Consider the following 18,285-nt stretch of genomic DNA (forward strand, 5'->3'; position numbering starts at 1 on the left):
CTTTAATGGTTCAATGGTTGGCCTCCACAGCCATCTGAAGCAATGAATTCCAGAGATTCACCACCCTCTGCTGAAGAAATTTCTCCTAATCTCTGTTCTAAAGGGACATTCTTCTACTCTGAGGCTGTGCTCTCTGGTCCTAAGCTCCCCCTCCATAACCATAACCCTTTCAATATTCAATAGATTTCAATGTCCAATAACCCAGATAATTGCAGATACAATAGGGTTTTTTAAGAGCCTCTTAGATAGATACACTAAGCTTAGAAAAATAGAGGATTATGTGTGTAACGCCCTGGGAAAGGTTTCACTGTTGTTCTGTAGCAGCAGTGTTTGGGTTATGACTGGAGATAATAGGGGTTTTGGAATGTTCTGCCTCCAATTTTTTTTTCTTGTTAAGTGCCTGAGAGCCAGTTGTTCAATTTCTGCGTACATCTTTCAGCTAGAGAGGCTAAACTGTTTGCGGCACAGAGGGGCCATTCAGACTGCTGAGGTGGATCAGTTAACAATGGACCAGATAGCAAAGGGCGCCCAGTCCCAGGACCTGATTGCTTGGGGTCTCCGACTGTCTCGTAAGATGTCCCCCCCACCCCACCCCCGTTTGTTCAGCTGATCATGGAAGTACGAGAGGAGGAGAATGCGTCGGAGGCCTCCGTCAGCAGGATACAATCCTTGGTCGTGGTCCCCTGCAGTGAAGTGACCATGGATAGCCCGTCCTGGGGAGTGTTAGAGGAGGTTGTGCAGAGCTGAGAACTGAGATGTCCCGGTTATAATCAATGGGTATGACCCCCCATATGATGGAGCTGATAGGGAGGCGGATCCTCTAAGGGGATGGGCTATGTGGACGGCTGCTAGCAGCTGATGTCTCACCAGAAGGGGAGCGGCCAGTATTGTCTGTTATAACTGTGGTGAAAAGGGACACTTCAGGCGGGAGTGTGAATGACGGGAAACCCCTCGGAGAGTGAGCCCCGGGTACCTAAGCAGATAGAGTTGTTGGGAAAGCTTAAAAGAGACCCAGTGAGGGGATGGCCTGGTGTATCTGGGGGACACACATTCCCAGCAATATATCAAGGAACACCTTAAAGTAAAGAACCATATTCCTTAGTGGAGCCAAGCTCCAGTGTATCGCTACAGATTGAGGGTATTTATACTAGACCCATACTTGACACTTTGCTGTACCATTTAATTTACATCCAGTTACCAGAATTGAGTCCTGGGGAAATGGCAGCTGCTCAGCGAATGACCTGGGCATCAGTACCATTTGGTCAGCGGTCGTAAAGGGAAACCTGGCCCAAGCAGAGAAGACGAAACATTACTGCCTCCATTATTGAGAGAATGGCCCAGACTGGAGCTGAGGAACCGGATCCTATATGGGTCACTTCACTTCCGGACCAACCTTGGTGTTCCCAGCTGGTTCTGCCTGAGAAGTATTGGATGGTGTTGAAGTCACTTTATGATGATGCTGGACAAAAGACCTATGGATTACTCATACTGGCCCAGAATGAAGCCAGAGGTCGAAGAATACTGCAAATCGTGCATTCGATGCATACAGAGGAAGACACTGCCTATCAGGGCAGCTGCCTTGTCTCACTTGCAGAGTGCGGGGTCCCTGGACCTGTGGGTATGGATTTCCTGTCAATACAGCCAGATTCCAGCAATATGGTGAATGTCTTAGTCATCATGGATCACTACACCAGATAGGTGCACGCTTTCCCTACCAAGGACCAAAGGGGGTCCATGGTGGCCAAAGAATTATGGAAGAAGTATTTAATTTATTATGGCCTCTCCAGGTGGATACATGGTGATCAGGGACGGGATTTCAAGAGTAGGCTGATCCACAAGTTACTGTGCATGCTTGAAGTCGAGGACTACTCCTTATCAGACGCAGAGTGATCCCCAGCTCAAGAGGTTTAATCGGACCTTGCTGGACATGCTCGGGACCTTGGAGATCAGCAAGAAGAGCAGGTGGAGTCAACATATTGGACATCTGGTCCACTGCTACAACCGTACCCGAAATGAAGCTACTGGGTACTCGCCATATTCTGATGTTTGGACGCAAGACCTTTGTCTTGGGACTGACAAGGACAACCTACCACCAAAGACTCATCTGAAATATGTGTCTGATATGAGAAGGGAGCTGAAAAGGGCTTATGAATTAGTTGAGGTTGCGACTGCCAAGCAGAATCAGGGGGTATGATCAAAAGGTTAGGTTCTCCCAACTCCTGCTGGGAGACCCCGAGTCCTCATAAGGAACCTGGGGCTACCCGGGAAGCACAAGTTGGCTGAACGCTGGGTGACTACGCCCTATGTAGTGGAGAGTCAGATGCCAAATGCATGAGTTTTCTGTGTGAAACCAGACGATGGGAATGGGCCTGTCAAGATTCTCCATCGGAACCACCTTCGGCCTCTGGGACAGGAGGTGCAGGTTGCCCCAGAGCCCAACCTGGAGCCTACACCCAGTAGGAGGATTCTGCGGCAATGCGGGGTGACTACAGGAGAGATTAGACTGGCCCTCACCCCTGAGTGGGACACTGATTTGGAGGATGAGGGAATGAGGTTCTGGTACATGCTGCCTTTTGCTAACTAACTCCCCACTGATTGAAGAAGAAATTCCTAACCCTTCTCCTGTTGAGTCAGGTGAAATCAGGGGGGCTATCTGTGGACAGCTGGGGTCCAGCGGGACCCTGCAAGGGATGAAGTGGCCAAGGGACAGAGGGATCTGAGTTGCCAGTGGGCACGAGTGAGAGGCTGGGGGAGGTCTCGCCAGGTGGACTGGAAGTATCCCCAGTAGTGTCGGAACATGGAGAGGTAGATGATGGTATACGGAGGTCTCAAAGAAGCAGCAGACCACCGGATAAGCTAGCCTGTATAGAACCGGGGGAACAGAGTGTGGCTCCTAGATGATGGTATACGGAGGTCTCAGAGAAGCAGCAGACCACCGGATAAGCTGGCCTATGTAGAACCGGGGCAACAGAGTGTGGCCCCTACCGCTTTGGAGAGCTATGCCACCGCCTTTTACACCTGGGTTGGGTTTTGTAGTTTGCAGGAAGGGTTGGCAAATTATCTCAGAGTCATGAGGACATGATTGAATTTGGTGGGGGGGAGAGTGTAACTCGCTATAATGTTTTACTGCTAATGTAATGGTTTCTCTGTAGCAACAGTGTTTTGGTTATGACTGGAGATAACAGGGGCTTTGGAATGTGCGCTGTCCAATGAGGGAAGTGTTTTTCTTTTGTGTGTACCCAAGAGCGAGGGATTCACGGGTTTTTTGTTCGGCTGAATATGGAGAGAGAAGAATTGACGACACTCGGAGGAAAACGATGGAGAACTAACGGACCAGAAAAACCGTGAGCTCCAATATGGGCCCTTTTCTGTTTGTTTTCTCTACTAATCCTTTAGTCAAATTAAGAATTATAAAGCTCAGTCATTTAATTGCATATGGTGCTCTGCCTGATATTTCATGGTACTGATTTGTAACAGGGCAACACCACACAAATGAGGTGTATCCCCACAAATGAGATTTCACAAGTTTGGCGGGGCCAGAGACTATCTTCCCCTAGACTATCGCTGCTGGCCAGACCCGAGGATACCATGTGCTAGGCAGTTTCTAAAGCAGGTCACATGGTTGGGCATAACACTGTGGGACGAAGGGCCTGTAATATGCTATTGATTTCTATGTTTTACGTTCTAACCCCATTCTTCTAAACTCCAGTGAGTGTAGGCACAGAGCCATAAAATGCACCTGGTATGTAACCCCTTTCATTCCTGTGATCAGTCTCGTGAGCCTCCCTAATGCCACCACATTCAGTTTAGATAAGGGCCCCACAATACTGCTCGCAATACACCACGTACAGTCTGGTCCAGCAGTGAATGTGAGCTATTGATTAACCTGTACACATAAAAAGAAGAAAAAATAAATACATGGATTTGAAGACTAGTATTGTGTTCAGTAACACAAACCACAAGAATGGTTTAAATTTATATTGTGGTTGAAGCATAGTTTAAAATAAAGCATGAGTGGTTGTGGATGCATTTTGGGATGTAATTTACAGTAGATCACAGAAGAAAACATTAGTGCATGCAACCAAAAACTTGTGAAGATGTGAAGGAAAAACAAGAGGAGCTGATCTAGCCCCTCAAGAAGCTTGCACCCAGTTCTAACTCTGTATTGCTGTTGACTCTCTGTACCCCTTCAAACCTTTGCTTGTTCAGGATCTATTCTTAGCTGCATTTAAAGACTCTGCTCCCATTGAGTTCCAACACTCCATGAAAAAAAATAATGTTTCCTCATCTCTGCCTTGAGTACACGGCAGCTTATTTATAAACGGTGACTTTGAGTTCTAGATTCTCCAACAAAAGGATATATTCTCTCCACAGCAAAACATACACAATGCTGGAGGAACTCAGTGGGTCAGGCAGCATCTATGGAGAGAAATAAACAGTCGAAGATTTGGGCCAAGGCCCGTCATTAGGACTTCATCTGCACATCTTGGTCATGGGGACAGTTTTAAAGAGGAACCTTTAAGGAGGAGGAAAAAATAGAGAGGTGGAAGTGGTTTGGGATGGGAACTCCCGAGCTTAGTGCCTTAGCTGACGAAGGCATAGATCATCAATGTGTAGGATCAATGATGGCTGCGAAACCGATTCCCGAACCACAGCAGTATGGCACTTTCGCAAGGTTTTATAACAAAGTCAAAGTAAATTTTTATCACAGTACATATACACTCAGTGGCCACTTCATTAGGTACACCTGTACACCTGCTCATTAATGCAAATATCTAATCAGCCAATCATGTGGTAGAATCACAATGCAAAAAAAAAGCATGGAGACATGGTCAAGAGGTTCAGTGGTTGCTCAGACCAAACATCAGAATGGGGAACCATGAAATGATTGTTGGTGCCAGATAGGGTGGTTTGAGTAACTACTGATCTGCTGTGATTTTCATGCAATATTCTCTAGGATTTACACAGAAAGATATGGAAAGCAAAATAAACACCTTGTTAATGAGAGAGGTCAGAGGAGAATGTCCAGACTGGTTCAAGCTGTCAAGAAGGACGGAGTAACTCAAATAACCACGTGTTACAAACAGTGGAGTGTGGCAGAGCATCTCTGAATGCACCACACACTTGACCTGAAGTGGTTGGGTTTTAACATAAGATGCTGCCTGTGTACAACACTCCTTTGGTCGACATCTTCTGGATAGATCATGAAACCATATATCTCACTTTTAAAGAGCAAACATGAGGAAATCTGCAGATGCCAGCATTTTGTGTGTGTTATCTCACTTTTATCTATTTTTTGTCTTAGATGCGAGTCTGCAGCTGTTGGACCCTGTGATTTGCTGTTTGGATGTACCAGCGCTTTGCAGTCTCTGAGAGGATTCCGGGAGGCCGAGGCAGCGGCAGCATGCGCGAACCTCATGGTGGGCAGGTTGCAGGACGGGGTGTGAGCTAACGTCCGACTCCATTTCACCGATTGAAGCTTCCATTGTTTGCCAATTAAAGCGACAAGGGAGATTGAAACATCGAGGTCGCAGGGGATCGCTCTGCTATTAGAGGGGACAGCTTGCCACTGTGCTCGGAGAATGTTACCTGGGTTTTTTGTCTTTTGGATATGGTTTTGGACAAAAGACTGTTTTTCAGTTTTACAGTTTTTTATATTCTGTTTTTCGTCTGATCTTTCTTGTTTTTTTTCTGTAGGGGGAGGGGGATTCGGGGGCCGAAGTGCCTGTTCTGTTTTGTTTATTGATCTGTGTGTGTGTGTGGGGGGGGGGGGGTTGATGATCGTGCTGCCTTTCTTTTCTTTCTTGGTTTCGTGGTTATCTGGAGAAGAAGAAATTCAGAATTGTATACTTTTATAATAGTAAATGGACCTTTGAACCTTTTTCAGCAGCAGTAGACCATGAGCATACACTCAGGAGGAACCTGGTAAAGTGGGCAATGAGTAAAGTCACCATATACTACTCCGAGATTTCTTTTCTTGCAGGTGTTTACCAGAGAATTAAAACAATAGAATTTATGAAAAATTATACATAAATAAAGACAAACGATCCATATGCACGTGAAAACTTATTGTACAATTTAAAAAAATAACATCAAGGAAATGTTGCAGAGTCCTTGAAAGTGAGTCTGTAGGTTGTGGGATCAGTTCAGAGTTTAGGTGAGTAAAGTTATCCACACTGGTTCAGGAGCCTGATGGTTGCAGGGTAATAACTGTTCCTGAACCTGCTGAAGGTGTGGTATAACTATAGAAGGTTATATCAAACGAGAGGCCAGAGGGTATGGAGAGATCTGTGAAAACTATAACCACTCATCTAAAAACTGTTATATCAACTGTATTAACTTCTGTTGGCTGCATTGCTCAGTAAGGGTGAAGCTCATCTTTTGCTGGTGAATTAATAGCACTGCCCTACTTTTCTTGACCTGTTATCAAACTTTGTCAGAAAAATCCAGCCAGATTTCCACTATTTAAAGCACTACAAACTTTCGCATTACTGCAAATGAAGTTTATGGTGCCATCAATGGCTCAGTGGTAGCACCATCAAAGAGGTCTGGGCCCAGCTGTTTCCAGAGACAGGCTGAAACACCTGCTGGCCCCTCGAGGGGGCAGTACCCTGGGAGACGAAGGGTGGGAGGAATGGTGGAGCTGCCTTCTTTTCAACAAGACATTACTCTGAGGCTGTGTCTGCTCCCTCAGATGAATATAAAATTTACGTTATACTTTGGCCAAGTACAAGGTTAATGGGAGGGTTCTTAGCAGTATCAAGGGGGATCTTGGGATCCACGTCCATAGATCTGTCAAAGATCCTGCGCAAGTTCATGAAGTGGTTAAGAAGGTGCCTGGAGCGTTGTCCTTTGTTAGTTGGGGGATTGAGTTCAAATGCCATTGGGTAATGATGCAGCTCTATAAAACCTGGGTTTGAACATACCTGGAATATTGTGGCAACACACACAAAATGCTGGGGGAGCTCAGCAGGCCAGGCAGCATCTACGGAAAAGAGTACAGTTTCGGGCCGAGACCCTTCATTAGGACTCGTGTTCATTTCTGGTTGTTTTGTTATAGGAAAGACGTGGAAACTTCAGAGAGGGCACAGAGGCAATTTATCAAGATTCTGCCTGGATCAGAGATCATGTCTTTTTGAGGATAGGCTGAGAAGGCTAGGCTTTTCTCTTTGGAATGAAGGAGAATGAGGTGCAACTTGATAGAGATGTACAAAATGATAAGAGGCATAGGTTGAGTGGGCAGCCAGAGACTTTTTCCTAGGATGGAAATGGCTAATGAGGGAGCATATTGTGAAAGTGATTGGAGGAAGGCACAGGAGTCGGGGGGGGGGGGGGAGGTGTGTGTGTGTGTGTACACAAAATTCCCCAACAAAATGATATACTTTCATTTGTTTTAAGGAGGTAAAGATACAGTTGTGGATACATTAGAGACATTTAACAGACTCAGATAGGCACATGAATGAAAGAAAAATAGAGGGCTATGTGGCAGGCAAGATTTTGACTGCTCTTAAGAGTTTTATTTCTTTATTTATTTGGCGATGCAGTGCTGAGTAGGCCATTCCAGCCCTTAGAGCCATGCAGTCCCCGCAGCCCGACAAACCCAATTAACCTCACCTAATCATGGGACAATTTATAATGATCCGAACAAATTCCGAACTCTGGTATGTCCTGAGCTGTAACAGCATTGTGCTAACCGCTATGTCACTGTGGTGCCCCCGAAGTAGATTAAAAGGTCAGCACGACATTGTGGGCTGAAGGGTCTGTGCTGTGCTGCACTGTTCTATCTTTGTCAAAATTTAACCCTCACAAACCTATCTCACAGCCACTTGGAAGAGTTTCAGGAAATCAGTCGCTGCATTGATCGCATTTTCAAAGGCACTCGGTTGGCTGTAGGAAGCTTTAGGATCTCCTGAGTTGCAGGAAGAAGCTCAGAAGTCTAAGTCATTCACTGTGTTCCTTCTGTAAAGAGTGTGCTGTGTGTGCATTCAAGCTGGGAGATGAGAAGGTGCTCAGAACCTGTGTGTGGAACAAAGGTACCTGGGAGTACAAGTGCACAGTTCCACTGAACGTGGCCACACTGCTACACAGGGTGATTAAGAGGGCATTTAGCACACCGGACTTTCTTCAATCCAGTTGTTCAGTTTAGGAGGAGGGACATGTTGTAGTTATACAGCATAAGTTTGGAGCGTAGAAGGTTGAGGGGATACTTGATAGAGGTATTTAAAATTATGAGAGGGATAGATAGAGTTGATGTGGTTAGGCTTTTTCCATTTGAGAGTAGGGGAGATTCAAACAAGAGGACATGAGTTGAGAGTTAAGGGGCAAAAGTTTAGGGGTAACACGAGGGGGAACTTCTTTACTCAGAGACAGGTAGCTTCCAGTAGAAGTGGTAGAGGCAGGTTCGATTTTGTCATTTAAAAAAAGACTGGATAGGTATATGAACAGGAAAGGAATGGAGCGTTATGGGCTGAGTGCAGGTAGGTGGGACTAGGTGAGAGTAAGCGTTCGGCATGGAGTAGAAGGGCTGAGATGGCCTGTTTCTGTGCTTTAGTTGTTATATAGTTATATGGTTATGTAAGCTATTGGTGACACTGCACTGTATACAGTTTTGATCACCCTGTATAGGAAAGGCATTGTCAGGCTGCAAAGGGTTGGGAAGAGATTTACGAGGGTGCTGCCCGGACTAGAGGGCCCGAGTTATCGAGAGAGATCTATATTCTCAGGAATACAGGAGAATGAGAGGAGATCTCATAGAAGTTTATAAATTCATGAAGGGTATGTTTAGGTGGATGGTCATATTCCTTTTCCCAGGGTCCAAAACTAGAGGGTATAGTTACAAAGTAACCCCACCTTCACCTTGTCAGTTGTAAAAGGCAGGAACTCCCACTGGCCACCCAGTTCCATTTGAGTTCCTGTCTATCCACAGTCTCCTCTACTGCCACCATGTGGTAGGTTGGAGGAGCAACACCTCACATTCCATCTGGGTAGTCCCAAACTGATGGCCTGAACATCAATTTCTCTACTCCCCTTTGCTTCCCCCTCCCCCCCATTAATTTTTCCTCCTTTCTGGTGGCCATCTCACCCCTTCTCTTCTCCTCCATCATGACCTGCTCACCACCTTCCGCTGATTCCCCACTCTCTCTGTTGTCTCCTATCAGGTTCCTTCTTCCCTTCCTTCACTTTAGCTCTTCCACCTGTCACCTCCCAGCTTCTTACTTCATCACTCCTCCCCACCCACACTCCTTCCACCTCACCTGGTTCCACCTGTCACCCGCCAGCTTGTACTCCTCCCACCCACCTTCTTATTCTGGCTTCTGCCCCCTTCTTTTTCGATCCTGGTGAAGGGTCACGGCCAGAAACGTCAACTGTTCATCCCCTCCATAGATGCTGCCTGACCAGCCGAGCTCCACCAGCATTCTGTGCGGGTTGGGTAACATTTTGCGGTCGAGATCCTGCATAAGGACTGTGTGTGTAAAGGGGGAGGGGGGTGAAATAGGGACTGGAAGGTGTTGGCTGGAACCACTATGCGAGGACTATGATCGATAGATGGAGACAGACGGGGGAGGTGCAGTCAGGAAACTGTGACCCATGGTAGAGACATTTAAGGAAAGAGGAGAAAAAGAGGGCATATTGAATCACAATGGAGCTCAGTCGATGGGCTGAGGAACACAGATGGGTGGGTCAGTGATAGGGTGTTTTTGCTGTTGTTCTCCGGTTGTTGCTTGTGTTGTTCTGCTGAATATGGCATTGTTGGTGCCGAACGTGGCAACACTTGCGGGCCGCCCCCAGCACACCCTTGGCTGTGTTGGTTGAAATGTTACTTCAGTAGTAAAGCAGCATGAGTTCTCCATGTCGTTGGGGCATTATACTCAGTCAGCTTACATTTTCATAGCACCTCTACATGGCATGTTTTCTAAAATGGTCATAGAAACATCCAACAGAATTTGGCATTACTACAGAGCTGATTCTACACTTTTTATACGTTTCTCAGTTTTTCTGCAGCAGTTGTCACACCATTAGAATCTGGCTATTCCTGGGTTATGTCTCATCATTGGAATGTGGTTTGTCTCTAGTCCATGTATGAGATGATCACAACTTGTCTTCTTTCATTCTTTGTTCTTGCAGCAATAAAATGGACCTAACCACTAAGCTTTATGCCTCATTCTTGACTTCCAAAGATTCTCTTGGTTTGTATCACCAGGTCCAACATAGGATATAGATAGGGTGAAAACACAGTCATTTTCCCATGAAAAGGGACGTAAAGACAAGAGGGCATAAGGCTAAATTGAGAGGAGAAAGGTTTGCTTGACTAATCTGTTGGGAGTTTTTTGAGGGTGTAACAGGGATGTTAGACGAGGGTAAGCCAGTGGATGTTGTATACCTAGATTTTCAGAAGGCATTCGATAAGGTGCCACATAGGAGATTGGTGAGTAAAATCAGAGCTCATGGCATTGGGGGCAGGGTTTCAACATGGATAGAAAACTGGTTGGCAGATAGAAAGCAAAGGGTAGCAGTGAATGGGTGTTTCTCGGACTGGCTGGAGGTGACTAGTGGGGTACCACAGGGCTCTGTATTGGGACCACAGCTCTTTACGATTTATGTCAACGATTTAGATGAGGGCATTGAAAACTATATCAGCAAGTTTGCTGACGATACTAAACTGGGTGGCAGTGTGACATGCGAAGAGGACATTAGGAGAATACAGGGAGACTTGGATAGGCTGGGGGAGTGGGCAGATACTTGGCAGATGTCATTCAATGTGAATAAATGTGAAGTTATCCACTTTGGAAGCAGGAACAAGAGGGCAGAGTATTGTCTGAACGGTGTAGAGTTAGGTAAGGGAGAAATGCAAAGAGACCTAGGAGTCCTAGTTCATCAGTCAATGAAGGTGAATGAGCAAGTGCAACAGGCAGTGAAGAGGGCAAATGGAATGTTGGCCTTTATTACAAGGGGAATTGAGTACAAGAGCAAGGATGTCCTTTTGCATTTGTACAGGGCCCTGGTGAGACCACACCTGGAATATTGTGTACAGTTTTGGTCTCCAGGTTTGAGGAAGGACATTCTGGCAATTGAGGAAGTGCAGCGTAGATTCACTAGGTTGATTCCTGGGATGGCAGGGCTGTCTTACGCAGAGAGATTGGAGAGATTGGGCTTGTTCACAATGGAATTGAGGAGATTGAGAGGGGATCTGATTGAAACGTTTAAGATAATTAAAGGATTTGATAGGATTGAGGCAGGAAATATGTTCCAGATGTTGGGAGAGTCCAGTAACAGAGGGCATGGATTGAGAATAAGAGTTCAGTTATTTAAAACAGAGTTGAGGAAGAACTTCTTCTCCCAGAGTTGTGGAGGTGTGGAATGCACTGCCTCGGAAGATGGTGGAGGCCAATTCTCTGGATGCTTTCAAGAAGGAGCTAGATAGATATCTGATGGATAGGGGAATCAAGGGATATGGGAACAAGGCAGGGACTGGGTATTGATAGTGAATGATCAGCCATGATCTCAGAATGGCGGTGCAGACTCGAGGGGCCGAATGGTCTACTTCTGCACCTATTATCTATTGTTTAGAAAGGATCTGCAGGGCAGCTTCTTCACACGTTGAGTGGTGCTTACATGGAATGAGCTGCCACAAAGTATTTGAGGCAGGTACAATTAGACCAGGGGTCAGCAACCTTTACCACTGAAAGAGCCACTTGGACCCGTTTCCCACAGAAAAGAAAACACTGGGAGCCGCAAAACCCGTTTGACATTTAAAATGAAATAACACTGCATACAACGTTTTGTTTTGCCTTTATGCTATGTATAAACAAACTATAATGTGTTGCATTTATGAAATTGATGAACTCCTGCAGAGAAAACGAAATTACATTTCTGCATGCAACAAAAACATTTTGAACTCCGAAAAAAAGACATTGGGTTGAAGGTTACTTTTAAGTAAAATACTCAACGTCTATTTGAGTCCTTCTTGTATTTATGAAAAACGCCAAACTTAAATTTGCCGCCAGCAGCAAACCAAAAATAACGTCAGGCAGCTGTCAACCTGAAAAATGAAAGGACTATTTCACTGAACAATGAAAACATATGAATAAACGTAAAATAATAGGCAATTAAAATATTTATCATACTTGTTCAGGTTGACTCACACCTGACAATGCAGTCGTATTCAGTAGGGATGGATCGATGCTTAGGGGAGTGACCGGGAAGGATAATGTGTTTTTTTTCCTCTCTGAACTCACAGAAGCGTTTCCCAAACGATGTTTGCATTGCGATGATTGCAGAATGTAAATACTCCGAATTTATCATGTCGTGACCTTGTTTGAACTCTCTCAAATTGGGGAAGTGAGACAATGTGCCTTTCTGTAAATCTCTGGCAAGCAACGTCAACTTGCGCTCGAATGCCAAAACATCCTCCAACATGTGCAGGGCTGTACATCCTTACCCCTGAAGAGCTGTGTTCAGCGTGTCAGGTGCGCTGTCATGTCTACCATGAAGTGTAGCTTTTTCAGCCACTCTGGCTGTTCCAGCTCAGGAAAGGTGGGCCCTTTGCTGCCCAGGAAAGTTTTCACTTCTTCCAGACACGCGACAAAGCGTTTCAGCACCTTCCCTCTGGACAGCCAGCGATAAAAACACGTTGTAGCGGTGTTCTACACGCAGTCAGTAAACTGCAGTCAAAGATAGCTTTATTCGAACGAAACAGCCTTGCTTTTAAGCCTCCCTCAACCCGCCCCCCTTGGGCGCGGATGCTGCAAAAGACACGTATTCACAAACCCCCGTAGGCTATCTCCTTTAGCCTGAACGCTGGCTAATTGTGAGCCGGTTCGGATGTGTCTGGAAATTTGTCACCACAACGTCTTATTTAGATTGTACAAGAACACCATAATCTTCAAATTTAGAATTACATTTCAAAAACTAACAAACTAACATAAAATACATTTTAATTAAATACTGACCATGTAGCGGTGTGCTACACGCAGCGCTAAAATTACGACACGGAGTTGGTAACTGCAGTCGAAGGAAAAAACATTATTCGAAATTTTCAGCCTCACTTTTAAGCCTCCCTCAACCTGCCCCCCATGGCGCAGAGGCTCCAAAGCTCTGTGCTCGCAAACCCCCGTAGGCTATCTAATTGTGAGTCGGTTCGGATGTGCCAGGAAAAGGGTCGCCACAACCAATTATTTCCCAAAGCAACAGGGAGCCGCAGCACAGACGTAAAAGAGCCACATGTGGCTCCGGAGCCGCGGGTTGCCGACCCCCGAATTAGACCATTTCAGGTTTATTCGGATTTAAGGAAATGAATATTTAGAGATGGGACCGGCGGTCACTTTGGCAGGCATGAACAAGTTGGGCTGAAGAGTTAGTTTTATTGCTGTTATCGTCTATGTGTCTCTGTCACTGAGCATCTGAGCCCAGTGTAACTGCCTCTCAAGCACCTCACAGCTACATCGTTTGGGGAAGCATAAGTGACAGTGACCAATTGTAAGTGTACTGAACTGATGGTGTAATGAATATTGAAAACGACTTGTGCTGGTTACATTTACTGCATAAATGATTAAAAAATACATTTCTGAAATTAAAAGTAAACAACTTTGTTGAAGAAGCATCTTCATTAAGGAAAGATAGAGTTTCAGCCAAAGAATTCCAAGCTTGACTCTGATCTGGTTGATGGTATAGGTGTCAAAGGTGGGCTGATAAAACCTGAGGTTGGACGTGGAACAAACTTAACCAGGATTAAAGGTTAGCTTTATTTATCACATGTACATTGAAACATACAGGGAAATGCATCATTTGCTTCAAATCAAATCAGCAAGACTGAGCTGGACAGTCTGCAAGTGTTGCCAACATAGCATGCCCACAACTCACTAAGGCTACACGTATGTCTTTGGAATATGGGAGCCATCCGTAGCACCAGGACGAAACCTATGTGGTCATTGAGAGAAGATACAAACTCTTTCCAGTCAGCACCAGGAATCAAAGCCCAGTCCGGCACGATAATAGCATTACACTAACTGCTATGCTCCCGTGAGGTAGGAAAAAATGGTGAAATCAGAAGGGATTAGGAGGTGCAGAGGAATTTTTAATGGAAGCAATGCCTGTGTAGAAGTCTCAGCAATTTAACAACGCAGGGGATGGTGAATAGGATGAACAGGACTTGATGTGTGGTCAGACACAGCTGACTTTTACAGATGGGTGTTGCAACTGAAAGAGAATTAAATAGAGCAAAGGCATGGATGAGTGGTTGGGTGTGATTGAAGGCAAAGGGAAAAATCACTGAGGGAAAGCTGGCAGACTTCCAAATGCTGATGAGAAGGGGTGCATGGCTCACAGGCAGCAAGCTGGCAAGGCTGTGGATTACCTGGCTCAACATTGATGCCTAGGTGATGATGGGAGGGGAGCCTACTGTCCTGGGCACTGCTTTGATAAGGATGTGTGACATCTATGGAATTCACTGCCACAGATGTCTGTGGAGACCAAGTCTTTGGGTAAGTTTAAAGCAGAGGTTGATAGTTCTTGATTAGTCTGGCCGTCAAAGGCTAACGGGAGAAGGTAGGCAAATGGGGTTGAGTGAGACAATAAATCATTCATAATGGAATGGCAGAGCAGACTCAATGGTCTGAATAGTCTAGTTTCTGCTCCTAGTGTCTTATGGTGTTATGGAATGTTGGGTAGAGTCAAAAGACTGACCAAAGGTGATTTTTGTGCAGTCTAAAGCCATGTTTTATTAAAGTAAGTCCAACTGTTAAACTATAGAGAATAAATGCCCTTCCTCTGAACCAGGATTATCAGGAGCAACACACAGAAAGACCATTAAGGCCCAACAGTTCACACAAACCTCTTGCTATCCCTTTTCACCTTACCCTATCAACACATCATTATACTCTTCTCTTCCTCAGTCAGCTCCCACAGAAAACCATCTCTGCCATTGTCAGCTCCCAGAGAAAACCATTTCTGCATTGTCAGCTCCCACAGAAAACCACCTCTGCCATTGTCAGCTCCCAGAGAAAACCATCTCTGCCATATCCTCTTTGGTCTGATGTCATTGTCCTTCATTATTAGCAACATCTTAATTGAAAATAAAAAGGCACACAAGAGAAAGATGATCATGCTGCTAATAGTTCACCTCTTCTCCTTATACTATTCCTCCAGCAATTTGTGTGTGTTACTTTGTTGTTGAACCAACTGCACAACACTAATCACTGCTACTCTGTACCTACTGTGGTGGTGATGACTGTTGTGCTGGCTGGTAAACTGGCACAACACTATGATCAGCTCAACACCATGATCACGTTAATCATTTTGCACTAAAACAAACTTCTACTTTGTTTTAATTGTGCTTTTTTCATGTATAAATCATTCATAATTCATGTTTATGTTTTTCTTGTGAAGCTGTTTATGTGCCTGTGATGCTGATAGAAGTAAGTTTTTCACTGAACCCATTAATACACGTACATATGATAATTCAGCCAGCCTTGACTTTGACTTTGTTCAATCCCTGACTGAGATTAGAGGTACTCAACCAGTGCATGGACTTAAAGCTGAAACACAGGAAATCCTGCAGAAGATGGAAATCCAGTGTATCACACACAAGGTGCTGAAGGAACTCATCTATGTAGAGGAATAAAGAGGCAATATTTCGGGCCAAAACCCTTCATCATGACCTAAAGCTTTGGAGGCATCCATTTTCCTATGCACACTCAATCATTAATAAAGAGAAAGTGGAACTGGGTTTACCATAACTGTTGTAGGTTTCTTCACTTGTTCCATGTCCATAGTCGTAATATTCAGGGCCACTGCAATGTCAAAAACAGAGGATAAAGTGAAAAACAACTCTTTGGAAAACAGAAACTTCTATACTGATACATACATTATTATATATGTATGTATCTGTTTAGTATTCTCTCTCAAAGTAAGTATCATTTTATTGACAGGGCTCTTCTATAAGATGGAGTGCACTTATCACAGAAGAGGTCCATCTAAGGCACTGAAACCATATTTTCTACTCCTCTTGTTTAATGAGACCATGGACTGAGCCACGTGCAGGACTTTCAACTTTAGATTCACCAGAAGAACTTTGTATAGGATATCAGCTGCTTCCTGGCCTGTAAGCTTTTGACTGTCAACAGCAGCAGAGCAGTTTGAACTTTACAGCATGGAGGTTCAGCTGGTACAGGTTATGGCTCAGATAGGTACAGCCTTTCCTAACAGGTCATTCACCAGGGAAACAAACTTTCTCAATCCAAACCTTGAGTCAACTGGACTCTACCACGTGGTGGAGAGCCACACAAGTTCACTCGCTGGTTCTATTTGCAAGTTTGTGACTGTTTTACTAGCAACAATCTACCCTGTATTGTACACACTTGTGAACTCCATTAACAGATAATAACTTCATAAACTATAAGGAGGAACATCTGACTAATGAATTAATATAAATCTGATTAATTTTATTAGCATGTTTTTTATGGGTGGGGGGTTAGACAACTGGTGTAAATTGGTCTGTTTTTTCAGTCAGCGGAGCTCAGTCTCATTGTTCTATGATAAACTACTACCTGAATTGTTTTTAAAGCCCTTTGGCCTGGATCCTTCTCAGTGAGGGTGGTTCTGTGGAGGGATCTCTGTCTAGTTTTGTTCAGAACAACTGAAGGAGGACAGTCAGATATCCACAGTGAGTATACTTGAACTGACAATGTCAGGACTTGTGTGCACAAATTCTGAAATCATTTAGCAAATGAGATGAAGACTCTCAGCCTGAAATGTCAACTGTCTGTTCCCTCCATAGATTCTGCCTGCCCTGCTCACTTCCTCCAGCACTTTGATAACACTTGTATATGTGTACATCCAGAGACCAGGAACCATGCGGGGTAGAGTAGGTCCTTCCAGACCTTCGAGCCTAGCCGTCCCAGCAAGCCCCCACAACCCCAATTAACCCTAACCTAATCATGGGACAATTTCCAACAACCAATTAACCTACTCAGTATGTTTTTAGACATACTATCTATCTTTGGAGAAGATAACAGCATCTGTTAATCATAAGCTGATTCATACTGGGAAAAGTGGTTTAACTACCTAATGCTTCATAGGCCTGATTTTATTCTCACAAATCAATGAATATGTTGTTAAAAAAAAGATCACTCCCTACTTGTACATAGTTCTTTCCTTTTGCTTGATTTTTCTTTCCTCTCTTTTCTGTAAGTGTATACCTCAGATAAATACTTTCAGGAGATTTGTGATATATATGATTATATCATATATATGTACAATGTCTGAAATACATCTTATGGAAATGTTTGTTTGATGATGAACTTCAATAAGAAAATAAATTACCAAAAAAAAAGACTGTGGGAGGAAACCAGAGGACCCGCATTCCATGGAGAGAACATGCAGAGACTCCTTGCAGAAAAGCACTGGAAATGAACTCCAAGCTCTGGAACGTGCCGAGCTGTATTAGTGCCACACTACCATGGCACGTAAATATTACCTCAGGGTCCATCTCTCAGTGATGGCGGGCATTGATCACAGCATTATCATCTCTTTGAGGAACAGTTAAAATGTTCAGCAGGCCATTCACAACCTTCCACACCAACCATCATTTTGGGGCAAGTCAGTTGAAGCTTGAACCAAACTGGTGAGTGCTACAGTATATTAGAGAGATAGACAGAGAGGGACGGAGGGAGAGTGAAAGGGAGGGAGGGAAGCATGCAGCATTTGGAATACAGAGCCACTTGGAGGATGGCTGCCGGTGGTGGTTCAATATAAATGGGGTGTTCGAGGTCTCAGAACTGGAGGAGAATCAGTATCAGTGTGCTACTGAGCCAGAGGTCGTCTTAGAGACTGAGAGGGGAGGCTCAGCCACCATTTAAGGCCAAGGAAGGAGCTCATTCAGAATGATCAAAACACAGAACATTACAGCACAGTACAGGTCCATCTGTCTATGATGTGCTGACCCTTTAACATACTTGAAGATCAATCTAACCCTCCCCTCCCATGCGGTCCTTCATTTTTCTATCATCCTTGCACCTAGCTAAGAAACTCTTAAATATCCTCAGTGCACCTGTCTCTACTGCCACCTCTGGCAGCACGTTGCATGAACCCAGCACTCCCTATTTAAAAGACTTAACGCTGACATCCCCCCCACCATTCTTTCCTCCAATCACCTTAAAATTACGCCCTCCTGTGGATTCCAAGATCCCTTGTTCCTCCATATTGCCTAGCATCCTGCCATTAATCCTGATCCTCAAGTTTCAACATGCACAGTGTCAGCTGTATGCCTCATCATTGAACCAACAAGGG

At 44.7% G+C, this 18,285-nt stretch overlaps 1 protein-coding gene across 3 annotated transcripts in view; it reads right to left on the bottom strand.

Moving 5' to 3' along the window:
- Nucleotides 1-18,285, bottom strand: part of khdrbs2 (KH domain containing, RNA binding, signal transduction associated 2) — a 565,375-nt gene that overhangs the window by 63,559 nt on the left and 483,531 nt on the right. For all 3 annotated transcript variants that reach the window (XR_009514410.1, XR_009514409.1, XM_059982275.1), the window contains exon 8: nucleotides 15,730-15,788. Coding sequence is in view for 1 of the 3 variants with exons in the window: in XM_059982275.1 (XP_059838258.1) it covers nucleotides 15,730-15,788 (59 nt within the window). In the remaining 2 variants the exon portion in view is untranslated. The remainder of the gene's footprint in view (nucleotides 1-15,729; nucleotides 15,789-18,285) is intronic.

Source organism: Hypanus sabinus, chromosome 10 (genome assembly GCF_030144855.1).
Source record: "Hypanus sabinus isolate sHypSab1 chromosome 10, sHypSab1.hap1, whole genome shotgun sequence".
NCBI classification, from domain to species: Eukaryota; Metazoa; Chordata; class Chondrichthyes; order Myliobatiformes; family Dasyatidae; genus Hypanus; species Hypanus sabinus.